General features: G+C 41.0%; 1 protein-coding gene across 1 annotated transcript in view; it reads left to right on the top strand.

Moving 5' to 3' along the window:
- LOC111229790 (copine-8-like) overlaps nt 1-18015 on the top strand; it is a 62586-nt gene extending 44571 nt beyond the window's left edge. Inside the window, exons 11-21 of the mRNA XM_022756260.1 lie at nt 33-74; nt 996-1071; nt 2733-2789; nt 3740-3801; nt 4080-4126; nt 6310-6491; nt 12774-12901; nt 14934-15036; nt 16196-16253; nt 16973-17046; nt 17803-18015. Of these exons, the coding sequence (XP_022611981.1) occupies nt 33-74; nt 996-1071; nt 2733-2789; nt 3740-3801; nt 4080-4126; nt 6310-6491; nt 12774-12901; nt 14934-15036; nt 16196-16253; nt 16973-17046; nt 17803-18015 (1042 nt within the window). The remainder of the gene's footprint in view (nt 1-32; nt 75-995; nt 1072-2732; nt 2790-3739; nt 3802-4079; nt 4127-6309; nt 6492-12773; nt 12902-14933; nt 15037-16195; nt 16254-16972; nt 17047-17802) is intronic.
- The last annotated feature ends 1294 nt before the right edge of the window (nt 18016-19309 follow it).

Here is a 19309-nt window from a genome sequence, read left to right as displayed (position 1 = left end):
TCTCTTTCCCTTGCTCTTCCCTTTTCCTACAGGAGCATAAAGGTGGAGGTGTACGACTGGGACCGAGATGGAGGGTGAGGGAACAATGCTTTTTCTTTTGTGCTGTTAAACTACTGCACTGTATCATATAATGCTCCATCCATCTGTATCCATATTGACATCCTGCTGTGCAAGACATCCCACACACATTTGCATCAAGGCCCTGGGGCAGAGTAAATGCATTCATTAACAATGAGCTATACAGTGTGATAGCTGTTTATTTCCTACATGAAAAATGTAAAGAAACCATTTTCTCCTGATGACACTGATATTTGATGCTGTTCAAAAACTAAAAAACTGCCCTGATAATGTAAGAGCATATGTGCAAAGTGAGGAAGGGCATCAGGGATTAAAGCCACAGATCACACTCCGAAATGTTTGTCCTTAAGCAGCCTCCTGTTTCTCACTGTGAGAGTAGATACTGCAGATAAACTATCACTGCAGAGCCCTGCATGTGACAACACTCCCGACTGCTTTAAATATACATTAACTATTAATACTGCTTGAATGGTCTCTTGACAGATACCTTCATAAAGTCATAAAGGGGAGTAAAGAGTTTATCTTTCAAAGCAAGTGAATTCACAGTATTGAGGGGCACAGTTTGCCCCCTTCATTGTTAATTTCACAGGCAGTTTTTGACATTTCAAGGGCACTTTGCCCCGAGCTCCCATTAATTTCTGACCCTGATTCCAACTGCGCTGATTATCTCCATGAAATTATGAAATTGGTTGCTACCAGATTACATGCCTCCGGAAACCAAGGAGCTTGTTAGTGAAGACTTTACAGACAACGTGAATACAGGACAAAGGAATGAAAAGAATCTGTAATTCTCAAGCATTTTACTGTTATTAGAGGTTCTTTTCTTTTTCTGACGCTGCTTCACAACAGAACTATGATACAGAACACGTAGGGTTTTTCAGATGAGGAGAGATGTGACCGTGTGTTCACTGTTGCAGCCACGACTTCATCGGCGAGTTCAGCACCAGCTACAGAGAAATGTCCAGAAGCCAGTCACAGTTCCACGTCTATGAGGTGATTTTCTTCTCTCACACACACACACACACACACACACACACACACACACACACACTTGTGCTTCCATACTTGTAAAGATTCATTATCTTCTAACTCTAATCTGACCCTAATTCAAATCCTAACCCTCACACAAACCTTTGAAGAGGGGAGGCCCAGACAAAACATCCTCACAAAAGCTCCCATATCAAGCCTGAGATGGAAAAAAAAACTTTAAAAATAGTTCAAGTTTAGAGGAGACACACACCAGATAACCAAAAAGTCAGCAGGTGTCCAAATTAAAGACAGACAAACAAACTAAACAATTTTGTTGCAATAGAACAAAGCTATTGCACTATGCATGTATTTTTCCACAATGTTTCCAGAATTATTGATACTGAGAGTTTTGTTCAGAGGAGAGCTGAGAGCTGAGCTATACACCCAGACTACAGTGACCATGTTACTTGCAGCAGATTCATAAAGAAAAATCAAGTTGAATTGAGTAACAGTTTTTATTTAGATTAGCAGCAGAGAAAAGCTTTGGCAAGAATTAACTGAACTGGCTCAAGAGACACAGGTAGAAATCTGATTAGTCAGATGTGGTGACGTTAGAATTGATGAGTAAAATGAACTTTGACAGAGTGGGAAGTGACAAAGAAATTATTATATTACTATGTTCATTTGTTATTGCACACAAAAAAACAAAAAACATGATGGAGGTGGCAACATAACCCCTCTCTCTCCTCCAGGCTCCAGCGCATCATGTTTTTTCTGTGTTTGTGGCTTTAGAGACAGACATGTTACTTACAGCCTGATAAGACTAAAACTGGATGAATACGTACGTCAGAGCTTCTTGTAGAAATTCCCATGTTTATTTAAATCACATCCCCTTAATTTAAATATTATTTAAACATCACTATTTTCCAGAGCCTTCTTCAAGGTGAGCCAGTGGGGCGCATCACCACCTCATACTTATTTAGTAGTTTTTTCTGGTTTATGCTGCAATTCAAATCATTACTTCCACTGCACACACTGACATGGGGGAATACATCAGGGATTATACTGTGACTCTTCTGATTATTTAACAGGATGCTGTGCTGAAGTAGTGTAGATGATAATGTACGGTGTATGCTGTTAAGATGGTTAGCGCCCGTTCCTCAGAAGACTTCGATCCCTTCCTTGAATGCTCAGTGCAGTTCACTCACTGGTCCATTAACTTCTACACCAGCTGCGTTTTAGCAAACCATAAATCACTGAAGGTCAGTAAAGGTGCTCATGAAGCACAACCTGAATCACATAGTGAGGAGGCAGGAAGAGCAGGGTGTGCTCTCTCCACACTCGTCAGGCCCGGGTTGTCTCTGCCTTTTTCTTATTAGCTCTGCGCTGGATTTTCCACAGACTCTGAAAAATCCCAGGACACAGTATGAAAACTGAAACGAGCCACTCAGACACAGGTTGTGTAAAATCTGAAGGGAGAAATTAAACAAAACTAATTTCCTCATTAACTGAATGTAATGTAGTGATAGAATTTCTCTGTGTACAAACTTATTAAAAAATAATTTAGTTACATTTTTCTGAACAGTCTTGGAGCCAAAATGAGTCAGGGTTTGTGGCTGCAGTTGTGTCACCCACTGCTCGCTGAGACACCACAAAGTGGATTCATGTTTGTGTTTTCTCCACAGGTGCTAAATCCAAAGAAAAAAGGAAAGAAGAAGAAAAAGTACCAAAACTCAGGAACGGTGAGTCAGCAGTTTGTGCAGCCTTCACTTTCTCAATGATGTTTTTTTCCATTGTGACACTAACTCTGCACTTACACTTGAGGCCCAATTGATATTCAGAGCTCATGTGAATTGTTTATCTATTTTAATACCAATGGTATCAAAACGACAGGTGAAAGACAGTGTGTGTATATTTAGCTTTAATTTGCACTTTTATGTCTCATTGTCTTTCTTGCTAAAATATCTCTGGAGTTTGAATCTATATCTTTATGGCAACACTAATAAATATAAAAATGTAATGTTAAGCTTCCCTATACCTCAGGATCAGATGTAGTTCTGAACATACATCATACAATGTGGGTTGGAACTGAAGAATCACAGTTCTGAATTAGGGCAACTGTCCCAACTCCAGGGTTCTCAAAAGCCCCAGGTTCAATGTATATGAGTTTGTTTTTGGTAATTGATTACTCAAAAATGTGTTTGGGAGTAAGTAAAATATCTAATGTTAGATGTGTGTAACATAAACTTACAAGCCTTATAGACATGTTTGATGAGGTTATGATGAGTACTAATGTAATTTACAACCCTTTTAATTGTGGCTCAGTAGTTAGAGGAACTGGCTGTAATGATCTTGATTTAATTAAATCAAGTTAATTTGTCATGTTGCCCATTATTACAAGCTTGTAGCAAATAACTTAATAGATGAGAAGAAGCCCTTTTAGATTTGAGTAATGAACAATTACAAAAATTGAAACAATGTTACACATGAGAAATAATGAAAAGCACAACAAAGAAGGAGACACAGAAGAGCAGAGTCTGCCTAACCAGGCTGACTGCTGATTTTACCATCGCAAATGAATAAAATTAGAAACATTCGATCATTGGTTTAATCGGAGAATCAAGTGCTACATTAACAGACTCAAACTTTTAAAGTGGTTCTTACCTAATTCCTACACTTTTCTGGCTTACAGGTCACTCTTCTGTCCTGCCTGGTGGACACTGAACTCTCATTCCTGGACTACATTAGAGGCGGGTAAGTTCACACTGAACGGCATCGTATGATTCTGCAGAGATTAAGTATTACTATCATCATTAAAACCGGTTGCAGTTACGGTGCAGTGTAAACTCTGCAGAGACTCAGTTGAGAGGATTACTGCACCGTGTTTATCTCTCAGCTCCAATATTAAGACTGCTGCCGATAACCTGCTGCTTAATTGCTTGCTGCCGCATGCTTTGAAACATGCTGTGGTATAATCTAGCATGATTGATGATGATGACGTTATTCCTTACATGGTTTATTTTCTCTTGTAGGACTCAGATTAATTTCACAGTGGCAATTGATTTCACAGCATCAAATGGTGAGTGTGTTAAAGCTTTGCTCTTATCACTGAAATCCTGCAAGGGTTTCGAACACATCAAGTGTTGGTGGTTAATGCTCAGATCTTTATTTGATGTGAACTGTTAAGTGATTCCTTATCAGTCAATTTTAATTTAATTATTCTAATGACACTTCACCGTCTTTTACAGAGCTAGAGACAAATTGTGGGGTAAAGCAGCAGAAAGTTGGACAATTATTTGAACATTATCTGTTGCTTTAAACATCTGAGCTCTGTTTGATGTTGTTTATTAACCACACTTTGTACACTTTGTGCCTCAGTGTTTACAGAAAGCCATTACACCCACGTTTTTTTAAATTTCATTTGCTCTTCAGACCGTTGTACCATGCAGGGAAAGTTTATGAAGCCCCACAGGTAAACTCCTTTGTCAGTAATCACAATTTAACAACAGACGAACACAATTGTGGGCAGAAGACTGTGACAGATGAGTGATGTTCTCCTTTTAGTGAGATATGATGTAGAAAATTAATATATGTAACACAATTTTGGAGACATCACAGGAGAGATGGCTTTCTGCACTGACATCAAATCAGTTTCTCACAGTCCTGTTTTTCTTTGAGCTCCAGTTTCTCATACTTTATTCAAACTATTAACAGAAGTTGTGTCAGAATATGACTGTGACAATTTATAATATTTCACAAAGCAGTTCACAGACAGTCATATTAAAGGATAAGGCTGGCGATATTCTTTGTTTTCCTTATAATCAATATTTAAAGACCAAAACCAACAATGAGCAGCTCAAGTAATACATGTTATTCCTCTGTGCCTTAGAGCACAATTGTTATCCAAAAAATATTTTAAAAAACATGTCAGTGAGCTACATCATTGCACTAGGTGACATGTTCCTTCATCACCAAAATACACACTGTAGTTTATTTTCAATCCCACATACGACTTTCTATCAAGCAGCAACCACCAGGCCTTGAAAATGAAGCCAACACTGAAGTTCTTAAAGTTAAGTAGAATTGAGGGCGTGTCACTTTGAGTGACAGGTGGGTGAGCATATGCTTGTCACTAACTAGCATTCAGCGAAGTCTCAGCTCCGCATATGCCCCACCTCTTTGTCGATTTCTGAAATAGCTGGGAGTTAGGGGTGGAGTCAGGCACTACCAAGATGGCGACAGTGGAACAGGTCACACCGATCTTCAAAACTTCAAAATCTTTAGAAACCTGTGGGTGACGTCACAGAGGCTACGTCCATCTTTATATACAGTCTATACTTCCCGCTTCCATAAACAGTCATTAGCACACCAAATGTGTAGTAATCTGCAGCTGAAAATAGTCCCCCAACTAATGCACTCGTCACTCACTCTTCACTCAAACTACAGTGCCCAGCTGTTTAAAGAAAAATTGCTGAGCCTTTTTAAAGAATGAGACTGTATTTGTGAGTCATTTTTAAATATTCACGTCATGTTAAAAAAATGGGACTGAGTGCCACAGACAGGGTATGGAAGTTGGAATGTACTTAAAGATGAACTAAAACATTGTTAGTTTTGTTCTTGTCATGATGTTTTGATGACAATAACAAACATGTATAACACCAGCCTTATCTTTTAATGTCACCACTGTGGTTGCAGTTTTTTGATTCAGTTCATGTTTTTTTTTTAATCTGTTTTCATTTCTCTGTTTGTGCCAAAACAGAGACAAGACAAATGTAGCTGATGACTTATGTTTATCATTCCTTGGCTGTATTTTAATTTGTCAAGAGCAGTTTCTTGCACTTATGGAGAAATTCGTTTTTTGCAAATGAAAAAGTTTTAATCAGACTATTACTGAGTAATCGCATCTTTACTGATTTCATTCATCAGCATTGCAGAGAAGATCTTGGAGGGTCAGCAGGTCACTGTAGCGGCACCATCCTATTAGTGTGGTAGTTAAATTGCAACAGTGCTGTCATACTTAAAAACTGTGGTTCCTCACACTACCCGCTGAGGTTTAGACAACCAGTGAGATTATTTCTGCCTCCAGTGCAGCTGTGCCTTGGGGAAATGTTTGTGTAACTAAAACTCCAGTCTGTGTTTTAACCCCCTTCCACCCACTCCCCTCCTTTTTATTTTAATATGACTCAGAGCCCAGGGGGAGCAGGCATAATTACAGTTTGATGCTGATGTGTGTTTTATTGTGTTGAACCATTCGGGTCCCAGGCAACCCGTCCCAGCCCACCTCGCTCCATTACATGAGCCCGTACCAGCTGAACGACTACGCCATGGCGCTGCGGGCTGTCGGAGAAATCATCCAGGACTACGACAGCGACAAGATGTTTCCTGCACTTGGCTTTGGTGCCAAGCTTCCCCCAGACGGACGGGTCTCGCATGAGTTTGCCCTGGTGAGGAAACAGCTTTATTTCCATCTTTAATATCATCCAAACACCCAACCTTTTAGTCTTTCATATACTTATCCTTCAACCTTTTTATTCAAAGGTACATAACACTCATAACAATACATTTAAACACTTATCCACGTATCCATCTGTGCGTCCATCTCTCTACCTATCCTCATGCAAAACATGCAAACATCTGGCTACTTATTATTTACACATCATTACCATGACCAAACAAAGCCAAAGGGAAGAAGACTCTCCCTTCTCTGGGCCTCTTCATTATTTTTCCCACTATGTGCCACCAGGTCAGTTTTTGCAGGAACTTGCAGGAATGATTTAAGCGACAGCATCTTGCTTTACGGCACAAAACAGGTTCTTCTTTAGCTAACGATGCTAAATACTTTCTCAAAGCAATGAATAATGGAAGTGACAAATTGAACAAAATGACAGTGCTAACTTGCTAATGTTTAGCAGGTTTAATGTCTACCATGGTCACCATCTTAGTTGTCTGTTACCAAGCTAACAATACAGGTACAGGTTAGGTTAATGGGAATAGCATTAGTTTCATTAGTCCATAGACCAAAGCTATGAACAAATTAAAACATAGACCTGATGATGGCAAAACGCAGAGCATCAAAGTCATAACGAGACATGGTCTGGGAACCATGAATGTCTGAACCCAATTTTGTGGCAATTCATCAAGTAGATGTGGAATTATTTGATTATGGATCATTCAAAACTTTGACCTTCCGTTTGCACTAAAGGAAAAGTCTAGGGATCATCAAGTTTTTCGGATTTATCCTCTGGGAACCATGAATGTCTGTACCAGATTTCTTGGTAATCTATCCAGTAGTTAAAGATATTTATCCTCTTGCGTAAAATTTGAGACAAAATCTTTGGAAATAATATTCTTTTGTGACATGAAACATTAGGTTCCACTTGAAGTGTGCTGATTTTGAACAACATTAAGATTAAGACATTGCCATTGTAAAACAAATCCAAATTTGGCTTGTTCTCAAACTTCTGTTGAGTACGGCGCTGAGAGTAAATCTTTTAATGGCTTTCATGCCAGCTGGAGGAGCATGTCTGTCACAGTGAGAGTACAGACATCATGCATGTTTCTCAAACCAAGCTGTAAACATAAAGTTTTACCAGAACTATGTAAAAACTCTGTAAAAGTAAACTGAAAAACGCAAACAGCCTGAGACCAGGCACTTTCACAAGGATAGGACCAATTACAGGAAACAGTCTATTGGTGGGTGGTGAACACTCCTGTCCAAATACATGAATAAATTCAGCCAGCTAGTCTGTGCACACTGTGGTGATGAAAGCCAAATGAGCTGTTTAGTATCTGGCTGTAAACTAGCCATTTTGGCCATGCAAACACACCACAGTTATTTCATTTATTTATTTATTGTCTATTTATTTATGTAGCGTTAACGCCATATTTTAGAATTTACTCTCGTTGAAATGGGGCACCAGTCCTCTGGGAGGACAACAATGAATTACTTCATTGCCAAATTTATCAATCTCATATCGGAAGCCATGACTTCTCGATTCAATGGATCTCCAGTCTCTACGTCAAAAGAATACGACAGGACAACAACTGGGTGTAAATAAAGGAGTTTATTAACTAAACTACTCTCTACAGAGTAAATGCAAGGTGTAATAATCATAGAGATGAAAATAATAAGGAAATGAGCAGTGTGATGAGTTGGCAATGGTGGGAGAGAATATGTTATGGCTATACACTATGGCTATACAGCTAATGATGCTACATCTACGAATTAGGTTTGATGATTAAATATTACTATGTTTCAACATTAACCCAGTCATGAGCAGAGTGTTAAGACCGGCCTACTGTGAGTTGCGCTGTAGCTGGAGACCCTCGGCTGGAACCCAGGTGGCTGTAGTTGCCGTGGTAACCCTGGAGACTCGGGATCTAGGTGGATTCTCCTGGAGGCCGTGTCCCGTTATCACGATGACGGATTCTGCCGGTGTCTCAGCAGTTCAGCCCTGGTGGAGTTTGCCAGGAGACTTTCTGTCTCGGGAACTCTTGATTTGTGCTCGGCTTCTCTGCAGGCGGTCGTGCAGAGGTGTTATCTGCCGGCGTCTCTTGCGGGTTGATGCGAAATAAACTCTAATGCTCTTCACTTTGGCTGGATAACTTTAGAGGAGACTGGCGTTGACCAGATGACTCTAAAGTTGTCAAAATCTTCAAAAAGGAAAACTTGATGATGATTAAAAGTTACAAAATTACTCTGAGGCACTTCTGTTGTTTTGGTTCAGTTGGTCTTGACTTGGCTTATAAAAATAAAAGATCGCGCATGTAGACAAAAATCATGTTACTTGGAGCTTGTGGCAAAGAAAAATAAAAGACGCGAAAAGTGCAAAAATGACTAAGAGCCATGAGTTTGTGGCTAGCAGCTTAGAGCTAAGAGTTTAAATGGCTACAGAGCCGGGCTTTGAGCCAGGACTCTGAGCTTTGAGCAAAGATCTCAGCTTCTAGTTTCTGCATCGTTTCTCGCTTCTCGCATCTTCTTGTCATCTGGGTTCCTCTGACTTTTCTTTCTCTTCTGGTTCTCTTCTGGCCAGTTCTGACTGTGTGAATTGTTCATGACTGTTTTATCCCCTGGGGGGCTGGCGCATGTTTCAGGGGCGTCACTCATCGTCTCCTGTGTTTCCACTTGGAGAAAGGAGTAATTTTCCACTGAACTTTGGAATAATTTAAATCTAGAGTTTACTTATAAACTCACACATCCGTCTTCCACCATGACCACAAAACATTAAGTGAAATAAGATATAAAACTACTTGCACTAATAATGGCAGAGAGGAGTAATAGGAGTGTTGATTTCATATTACATCCTTCAAACCTGGAATTAATCATGATACAAGTGGTTAACTGATCAAACAACAATATAAACATTTCCCAAAGCTAATAGTCTATAAATGTGGATTACACAGCAGTTCTTTGACTGTAATAATAATAATATGGACATGCTGGATGTCATGTAGTGTGTGTTACCTCGTGTGAAGGATGCTGACAGTATGGTCACATGAAGGACATTGTCTTAAAATCTACATGTTACATTTCAAACATTCTATGGGACAGAAGTTTGGGATTAAACTATTGCATAGGAACATCTCATGAGTTACAGAACAGCTAGATATTTAATTTTACATTCTTCCTTAGATCTGTGTCTGTGAAGAGTGTTCTGCTTGTCACTACCCAGGGTTGGAATGTGGGTTGTAGTTTATGACTCTTATCTAGAGAGGGACAGAGGAAGGGAGGTTGGTGTGTGTGTTCATGCATGGCACAGACAGGCCAGGATTCACACCTTAGTGTTAATCAGTCCTTTTTGTTGTTACTTGTCCTATACAAGAAACAATCAAATATCATTAGACAGAGTCTTATTGTTACAAACTGGAGATTTTGCCTTTATTCTCCAGTTGCCTGGTGTCCATTGGTTGATCCTCTGGAGCTGACCCTTTGACCTTTGGTCTGGTTCTGTGTCTCTCTGTAATGCTAACAGCATGGTCTGTTTGTGGAAGAGGGGTCCTTTGTCTCTGTTTCCTATCAATTTGATAGTTTGATGGTGGGAAGAGTCTTCCTTAATGGCTTGTGACTGATGCCAGGCCACGTATGTACGCTACATTTATAAGTCTTGCTGGTGTGACAGATTGTAACAACTGTTTCATTTCTTTATCTGTATTATGACATGGTATGTCAGTGGTTTGATAACGCTGACAAATGGAAATCATGGAATCATGCAGTGCTTAAAGGGATAGTTTGGGTTATTTGATGTGGGGTTGTATGTGATATTTATCCATAGTCAGTGTGTTACCTGCAGTAGACTTGAGTTGGCGCGTTCCCAGTGTGGAGAAGCAGGCAGGAGTAACGACGGAGCAGCTGAGTGATGTGCTGCGGTGGATGGGGATGGCAGAAAAAATTTATTTTAGCCATTTAAAGAATGCCCACCTAAAAAGTCAATAATAGTTGAAGTGGATGCTTTATTTTGAATATTGTCACTACTTTATCTTGTCATCAACCAGCCCTCTTCTTTGGCACTACGTTCTCTCAACCGTTGAACTATCGTATTTCTACGCATAAGCACACTTACACCACGCACTGTATTATACTGCAGATCAGCTGCTTGAGTCATAAAGGGCTGTTAAGATGTTTTAGGCAAGCACTTGCATTTTTGCTGCTGTCCCCATCCACAGCAGTAGATCTCTCAGCTTCTGTGCCGGTACTCCTGCCTGCTTCTCCAAACTGAGAGCATGCTGACCCAGATCCCACTGCAGGTAATACACTGACTGTAGATAAGTGCCTCATACAATCACACATCAAATAACCCAAGATATCACTTTAAATATAAATAATCTGGATTATCGGTTTCTTCATTCTTCACTATCAGCATGCAACCATTTCTCATCCTCCTCCAATCCATCCATCCATCCATCCATCCATACCACCCTGCCAATGTCAAAGCACTCCAGGGCTGTAGACATCCTGACCATTCCTCAGCCACCCATAATCCTCTCCCTGCTCTACTGTCACTTCCAGATGTTGCTCCAGAGGCATTTACAGCCATTACAGCTGCTCAGTGTTGGGTAACAGCCTCCCTGGAGGCGCAAAACCTTTAGATGAGGCACATATGCATTAATGTAACCATTAAAGATTTAACTTAGTCAGCTCCTAAATAGGAATGCTACAGCTGTGTGGCTGCAGTGGGAGAAGGCCACCACTGAATCCCACATAATTATGCAAGCTCCATTTACAAAGCAAAGGAGTCTCATGTGTGTTGTTCGTACTCATGGACAACCAAGCAGAGTCAGTCAAGATGGTTTCTTACTGAGATAATTAGAAAGCCCAAAGCATATGGCTGGCTTAAATAATGTAATGCGTGTTTCTTTTGGGTATCGTAAACCCAGTCAACCACACATCAATTTCAATATTGTTTGAAGGATGTGGAGGCTGCAGAGCTACAACAGCTTCTCAACAACTTTGGTTCTTGAAACAAGAATTTACTTTAAAACCTGAGCTGAGCTGAGACAAATTATCTTCACGTTTTTGTCCTCTTGTAATCTCTCGTGCAAACAAATTATATCTCACTGCAATGGATTTTACCTAAAAGCTTCTCCTGCTATCCATTCCTCATGCATAGTTAACATTTTTAATGGCTTGCCTCAGGATATTCTTTACTGAAATGCTGCAACAGACGAATTAAACTGTCGACATTTCCCTAAAATATGTGTAACATTTTCAATATAAGATTGGATTGTGCGTCCTTAAGGGCTTGCAGCCCTCTAGGTCCTCTCACACTAGGTAATATTTTTTGATAATATTGGCGTATTATTGATGTTTTGGCCCTGAGGAGGCCATTTTTGATGTCTCAAAGGATGCACGTAATCCTGTTATCCTGCAATTTGCAGCCAAAATATAAATGCAATTCCATCCTTTTTCCCATAAAGGATATAAAATCTACAAATACAATTTCTCCTTCAGGGTGATGCTGTTTTTATTATTCCTTTTTAGCAGCACTTTTCCTGAATATCAAAACAAACCAATTCAATTCTATCTTTGATACATTATCCTGAAAAATGTGTGTAGGTCCACAGAGATGTAATGTAAGCAAATTATTCTAATTGTCCTTGAATATATTTAACACATTTTTCTAAATATTAGCTGGCTGACATTAAATCAATGAAGGTGACACTGTATGTAAATGAACTATTACCCGCTTGAAGCAAGAAAGTGGCTGAAGACACAACACTGCAGAGCAGCAGCAGCAGCATCTTTGTAATTGAAGGTTGCTTTTCTTTTATTTTTAGAGTTCATCAAATTCATACACAACAATAACATACTGCTGTCTTTGAACATGCCTTAGAAGAGCTCACTGCCTGTGTCAGAATAATGCTACAAAGTGAGGTTAATAAAGACTAAAGGCTTCTTTGTGTGAAATCTCTTGGCAACAAAACACTAGAATTGATTCAAATAGTGTCCGCGGATTCACCAGAGTTTCTCCTGATGTGGGCAACAGCAGACAACAATGTACTGGAGATTAATTATAAAAAATAAACCTTACACACCCCCCATTAAATATTTATATACTTAAATGCAGTTGCAAAATCGTGACCATCATGAATTCAGATCACATTATGCGATACTAAAAACTTCCAAGGACCTTTGTGCATAAGAATTATCTTAGTTATAGAAAATCTGAACTATCAGTGAAATATTATTCTTTCCTTATCAACAGCTTTGTTTTTCTGTTTTCATGCAGAACGGTAATCCACAGAACCCCTACTGCAACGGCATTGAGGGGGTGATGGAGGCCTATTACCAGAGTCTCAAATCTGTGCGTCTCTACGGACCCACCCACTTCTCCCCCGTTATTAACCATGTGGCCAGGTAGGTCCACTATTATCAGAGCCGGAGATGTGGAACATGTAGGCAGACACACACACAACTGTCTTCGACTGCAGTGCCACCACAAGATTTACAGTTCTGCAGGAGATACTCCTCCTAAGAGCAAGAGGGTGTGGGGAAATTCCAGCTGTGTGTGTGTGTGTGTGTGTGTGTGTGTGTGTGTGTGTGTGTGTGTGTGTGTGTGTGTGTGGACTGCAGTACATTAATCTGTGAGACAAAGGGAGGAAACTTATGTGCTAATATCTCTAAATGTCATCTAACAGGAATCAACATTTACTTATGGAAGATGACCAGTCTGTGTGATGTTCTGATGGATAGAGGTGCGTTAGAAAGCACTAAGGAAATCAAAGAAACAGAAAATCCCCATGCACAGTTGAAGAAACATTGCTGTGAATACCAGTTAATGTCACACCTCCCACCATTCCTCAAATAAAGTCAATGAATCCCTTATGGACACAAGTAAAAAATCTGTACTCTAGTATTCAAAAGAGCTAAACCTGATTAACGTGAGACATATGGGCCCTCAAGTGCAGTTAATTTTTTATTAGAGCAACACATTATAAATGCAAGAAGCTGCTCTCCCACTGATTAAATATTTAAAACAAATAATATACACTTCCAGTAGCTACTTCCAGAAACTGTCAGCAGCACTTACCCAATTTACATGGGTAACCACTGATAAAAGTTTAGGAGCTGTTCTGTAGTGCAGCGTTTTCTGACTTCCTCTATTGCCAGACCTTGTCTCATGATCCTAAAGACCGACTGTAACAAGCACTTTTCCCACCTTTCATCATCGGCTTTCAAATCCCATCTCTCCCTGCTAGTGCCGTCCGCCCACTCAGCCTGAGAATAGCTGCATTGTACAACGCTCACTAATGTCTGTGGAGCATCTGACTAAAACCCAGGAAGACATTGCTAAAAGATAAAAAGTGACACCAAGTCACGTCAGGTTTCTAATTGTCTGACTGTCTGTGCAAGTGACATTGTCCTGCGACATCACTTCAAACATTTGACCCTGGTTTATTTAACATAAAACTGCTCTGAGTTTAAAGCTAAAAAAAGAAATCCAAGGTGTCTTTTTAAAGCACAAAATATACTACTACCAATAATACATTTTTTCCTCCTTCCTCGTGTAATACCTGCACACTGTATCAAGATATCCTCCATGAGATTTATTGTGCTTTTGTATGCTCTGTATGATATTAAATTGTTTGTGTTTCCATGGTAATGATCTCTCTTGTAAGCAGCATAATGTATCTCTGGTAAAATAAAGGTTTAAAAAACATCTTTTAATAGATATTGGGTGAGAGTAGACAGTTTTGAAATACATCTTCAATGAAAACAACACTGTGATTTAAGACAGTGAAATGCTGTCACATCACTATTTACTTTGTGCTTTAAATACCAAAGATCTTTCAGAATAATTTGCACAGCCAAGAACTAGAAAAATGCTAATTTTACATTTACATTTTACATAACGTACGTTATTTTGGACAAGGAATGACGCACACACTGTAACTGGACCATTTGTCTTCAGTAAAATAAGAATTGTATTGATCTCTGGGGGGAAATAGCCTAACATGTGATATTATGTAATAGGGAAATTGCTGAAGCGATGAATGGGATTTGAGACAGAGGTACATTAAAGCCCACCACTTCAGGGAGTTAATGTCGTACTTCCATAAAGTTGGTGGACTTCAGTGAGACAGATGGGGGAAGGGTCAAAACTGTTGCAGCAGATATTTCGAGAGATTCATTTTCTAACCAGGGCTAACTGTTCAAAACATGAAAAGTCTCACAAAGTTCTCGCTATGACAGACTGGCCAGTGGAGTCTCCTTATAAACAGTAAGTTTTCAGCTGAACAGAAAAAAAACTAAACGATGTCTTTTAATACTGATAATATGTTAAAATCAAATGTCTGTCTGTGTTGGAGAAGTGCAGGCTTCCCACCTCCGTGTCTGTGTTTTATTTCTGCTCATTTGTCCTCTGACCTCCTGTCTCTTTCTGTGCCAGGTATGCGTCAGCGGTGACAGACGGATCACAGTACTTCATCCTCCTCATCATCTCCGACGGCGTGATCACAGACATGGCGCAGACCAAGGAGTCTATAGTCAATGTACAGTACCATACCACATTATTTATTGTTTGAGCTTTATGTTTAAGAAGGAAGACTTTATGTTGCCGAGGCCTTTTCAAAAACATCTGAACCAGTAAATGTACAGTGGAATTTACAGTATTATGGACAGCAACAGTCCATGGATTATATGCTTGTATTCATTCAGTTAATAGGCTGTAAAACATGCGAGGACCCTGGAGGCCCAGCAATGATTAAGCCTCTAATGGAGATCCTAATAAACTCACAAACAAACTATAATGAAAGAGAGAATATGAAAAGCAGTCCATCTGCTGTCTTTCTCTTTTTTTCTCATCTCCACTAATGAGGAGAGTAAGGGAAGAGAGGGTACGGCCTGGTCGGCCACTCCACCTCCCCATGCGTCCCCCAATCCTGCTATGTTCAGCTCTAATAACTCTGCTTTGTAATTAGAGTGATCAGAGTTCATGTGTGTAAGGATTTTGGGTGAGCTCACATATTTGGAGCCTCAGTCGCCTGCACTCGCTGCTCTGCATCGCCTCACCACCCTCCCCTTCCCTTCCCTCCCCTTCCCTCCCCTTCCCTTCCCTTCCCTTCCTGCGCCTCCATGTGATGTAATGTTATTGTAAAGTAAGATTTGAGAGTAATTATTTACTAGCCCACGGAGGATCCCTGCCCCTCATATTTCCAGGCAGTTTGGGCATCCATCTAAAGTTATGAAACACTGAAAAACCTTCATTCATCATTCATCACTCCAACTGTACTTTGCTGTCCCACTCGGCTAAGATTTAATAAAGAATATTGCAATGCAGGGCAGCAGTTCAGCTGCAGCTTAGGGCAGACGAAGATGTAAATGGGAGTCATTTTTAAACTGTCAAGCTTTGGGAGATTTAGACAAAGTTGTAGATGCATGAAATTAGAACCTCCAGAACGGGCTGGACAAGAGGCTTTATGAGACCGGCTGCAGAGGGCAGATGGAAGTGGACAAGCCCGTCTGTCTTAACAATAGCAGAGAATTTTTCTATTGAGATTGCTCTCTATGGAGTGTTAACTTACAGTTAGTAATTTGCGGTGGTATTTCACTGACAGCCTGCAGCGTTTAAGATAGCAAATTTTGAAAAGAATGAACGTTGCTTCTTCTCCACCTTTGATGCGCCGCTCTGTCTCTTTCCACCCTTTACAGGCCGCATCTCTTCCCATGTCAATTATAATAGTTGGGGTTGGACCAGCAGAATTTGATGGTAAGCAGGGTGAAGAGCATGCGTGTGTGTGTGTGTGTGTGTGTGTGTGTGTGTGTGTGTGTGTGTGTGTGTGTGTTTGCATGCAGTAATCCTTCGCCTTCTTTCTACTTCCTATCTCGCCTCCCAGCCCTGGTTCAGCCCTTCCTTGTGCAGACCTCCTTTTCTTCTGTCCTCCATTCTCCCTCCCCTTAATTTTTCTTCCCCATCTCCTCTGCATCCGAGGTTAAGTGGATTTCTTTTCTTTTCTTTTTTTTTAAATGGACGAGGGCCACAATCCCCACCTCTCTACTGTGTCGTTAACGCTCATGTTTACCGTTCACAGAACAGTCCTCCGTAAAAACAAGCTCACTCGTGATGAGCAATTTGCCCGCAAAGTCAACAGGATTAAACAATTATCACGGCTGTGAAGTCAGTGTGCATGGTTGCATGATGTCCCTATGGTGCACATCACTGGCTCTGCTCACATATTCTAGCATGTTTCCCCTGTTTTCCCCTGTGTGCAACTCAGAGCCCGATGGCTTCACATTCAGAGACACAGATTCTGTGTACTCCTGCCGCGTTTGGCATTGTCAACACTCCAAGGCAATGTAACCCAGTGGCATGCTAATGGCTGCAGCAGATTAAAACGCGCAAACCGCGTGTCGTGTTTGCTCGCCGTAGTTTTGACATAGCAGTCCGAGTCTCCTGACGGGCCGTGACTGATGTGCTTCCCTCCTCAGAAATGATCGAGCTGGACGGAGACGAGGAGAGGATCTCATCCCAAGGACGATACGCAGAGAGGGACATTGTTCAGGTACAGAATATTCCCAAAGACACGGCTGAGTGGCTGTGAGGCTTTTCACTCAGCAGAATGTCTCAGGAGAAATGTAGGATTTATGATTAATGGGAAAAGGTCATGGTGCTTGACCCTCTGCTGTGCTCTTGTTCTCACTCTGCCATTTTTCTGTCTCCTTCCTGCTGCATCGCCTCTCTGAGCTATATCCACCTTTTTCTGTCCTTTTCATTCTGTTCTTTTCTTTCTCTTTTTCTGACCTGATATTTTAATTATAAACTAAATATTTTATTTTTAACTTTATCTTCTTCTCTATTCCTCTTTTCTCTCCTTGTTTCCTCTTCTCTGTTTCCTTTCCTTTCCTTGTTTCCTCTCCTCTCCTTGTTTCCTCTCTTCTGCTTCTCTACTCCTGTTTTCCTCTCCATGTTTCCTCTCCTCTCCTCTGCTCTTCTCACCTTGTTTCCTCTTCTCCTTTCCTCTCCTTTTTTCCTCCTTTCTTGTTTCCTCTCTTCCTCTCTTCCACTCTACTCCTCTCCTTGTTTCCTTTTCTTACCTTGTCTTTTTGTTTTCTCTCACCTCTTCTCCTCTTGTTTTCTTACTTCTCCTTGTTTCATCCATTCTTCTATCCGTTTCCTCTTTTCTCATTGTTTCCTCTTCTCACCTTTCCTTGTTTCATCTCCTTTCCCCCTTGTTTCCGCTCCTCTTCTTCTTTCCTCTCCTCTTCTTGTTTCCTCTCGTCTGCTCTCCTCCTAACCTTGTTTCCTTTCCTCTCCTCAGTTTGTTCCTTTCAGAGACTACATCGACCGACGAGGAAACCACATCCTCAGCATGGCTCGTCTGGCTAAAGAAGTGCTTGCTGAAATCCCCGACCAGTTCCTGTCCTACATGAGGACCAGAGGCATCAAACCCGGGCCCCTGCCACCTCCTTACACCCCCTGCCCACCACCAGCCATCCACCCCCTTCTCGCCAGACGGGTAAGCCGAATTTAAAGGCAGAGCCCTGTCTCCAACGCCGGCCAGCCAACCCTACTGGCCTTTACTCTCTTCTTCTCTGCCTCTTCTTCTTCCTGCTCTTCACTGGAGGCTTTGAGCTCATGGCAAACCTCGCCTGCTCTCTCATGTTGCACTTTCGGGAACGTTTGGCCATGATCGGTGACGCGGATAAGCCCGAGTGGGAAGCTTCCGCTTTTTAGAAGAAGGGACTTTTCCCTTACTGGACAAAGGTGGGGCTTTTGATGGGTTGTGATGGGGGGTCTGAGATCACCTAACTGCACCAGAAAGAGTGAACAGGACAGAAACTGACCAGTCGCAGCTGAAAGGGTTCCAAACTGTGGAGGCCCTTTTTCGAAACACTGTTCATGTTTCTGTTTGCGATTTCTATTTCCACTTCCTCTGTCGTTCACAAAATCATGTCTTTCTCTGATATATACATGTTTACAAACTTGAGGACTGGAGTGGAGAATTTTTTTCAGGAGGGAATTTATACCGACTAATGTGAAAACCTTTCAGATTCCTATTTTTCAGCTGCAGAAACTGGAGGTTGTGGATTTGTACAAAAACATTTAGGCCTTGGTGCCACATTCTTCATTACAGAGTGTGTTTTTTTTAAATAAATGGAGCATGTGCTAGTTTAAGAGAAGCATGCACTGTTGTCCTGCACTCAGGGCTTTGTCCCTCCTACACAAACCCCCCCACCCACCACTTCACCGCCGCCACCACTGCCATGTTTCATTAAGAACAAGCCCATCATCCGCCTGAAATCTTCCCACGCTCCTACCTTCTGCTCCGTCCACCTGCCTTGACTCAAAAGGAAGCTGTGCTTCCTGGGAGTCTGGTTAAATCAAATGCAGCAGGGACTTGAACCAGCCTTACTCTTTTGTCAGATAACATTAACAGGTACAGTGTCGTCCATGGGTTCTGGAAATGTGGATCTCCAAGCCCAGGTGTCAAAAACACACGTCTCACTACCGAACCTGACTGTGTGTTACATTTTAAAGTCTCTTTTCATGGAATAACATTGTGCTTTAGAAGCATTTTTCTTTTGTTTTACGTCTCTCTACCTCTCACTTTGTTTAGTATTGCCAAAAAAAGAAAATGTTGATTAAATAACAAAGTGTTGGTGTGTCAGTGATTTTTGATAAGTCTGTGGAGTTCACATTTTTACCTTTCTCACTAAAGTTACACTAAATATTTGCCAAACTGTGGGCTGAGAATTACAGCACTTTGGTTGCTATCAGATCAGGGGACTCACACCTTCGTGGTGGCAACACACTGTTAATAAATG

Source organism: Seriola dumerili, unplaced genomic scaffold, assembly GCF_002260705.1.
Source record: "Seriola dumerili isolate Sdu_G_001 unplaced genomic scaffold, Sdu_1.0 BDQW01000242.1, whole genome shotgun sequence".
NCBI lineage: Eukaryota > Metazoa > Chordata > Actinopteri > Carangiformes > Carangidae > Seriola > Seriola dumerili.
The sequence above is the reverse complement of the archived record's forward strand: the minus strand, read 5'-3'. Positions and strand labels throughout refer to the sequence as shown.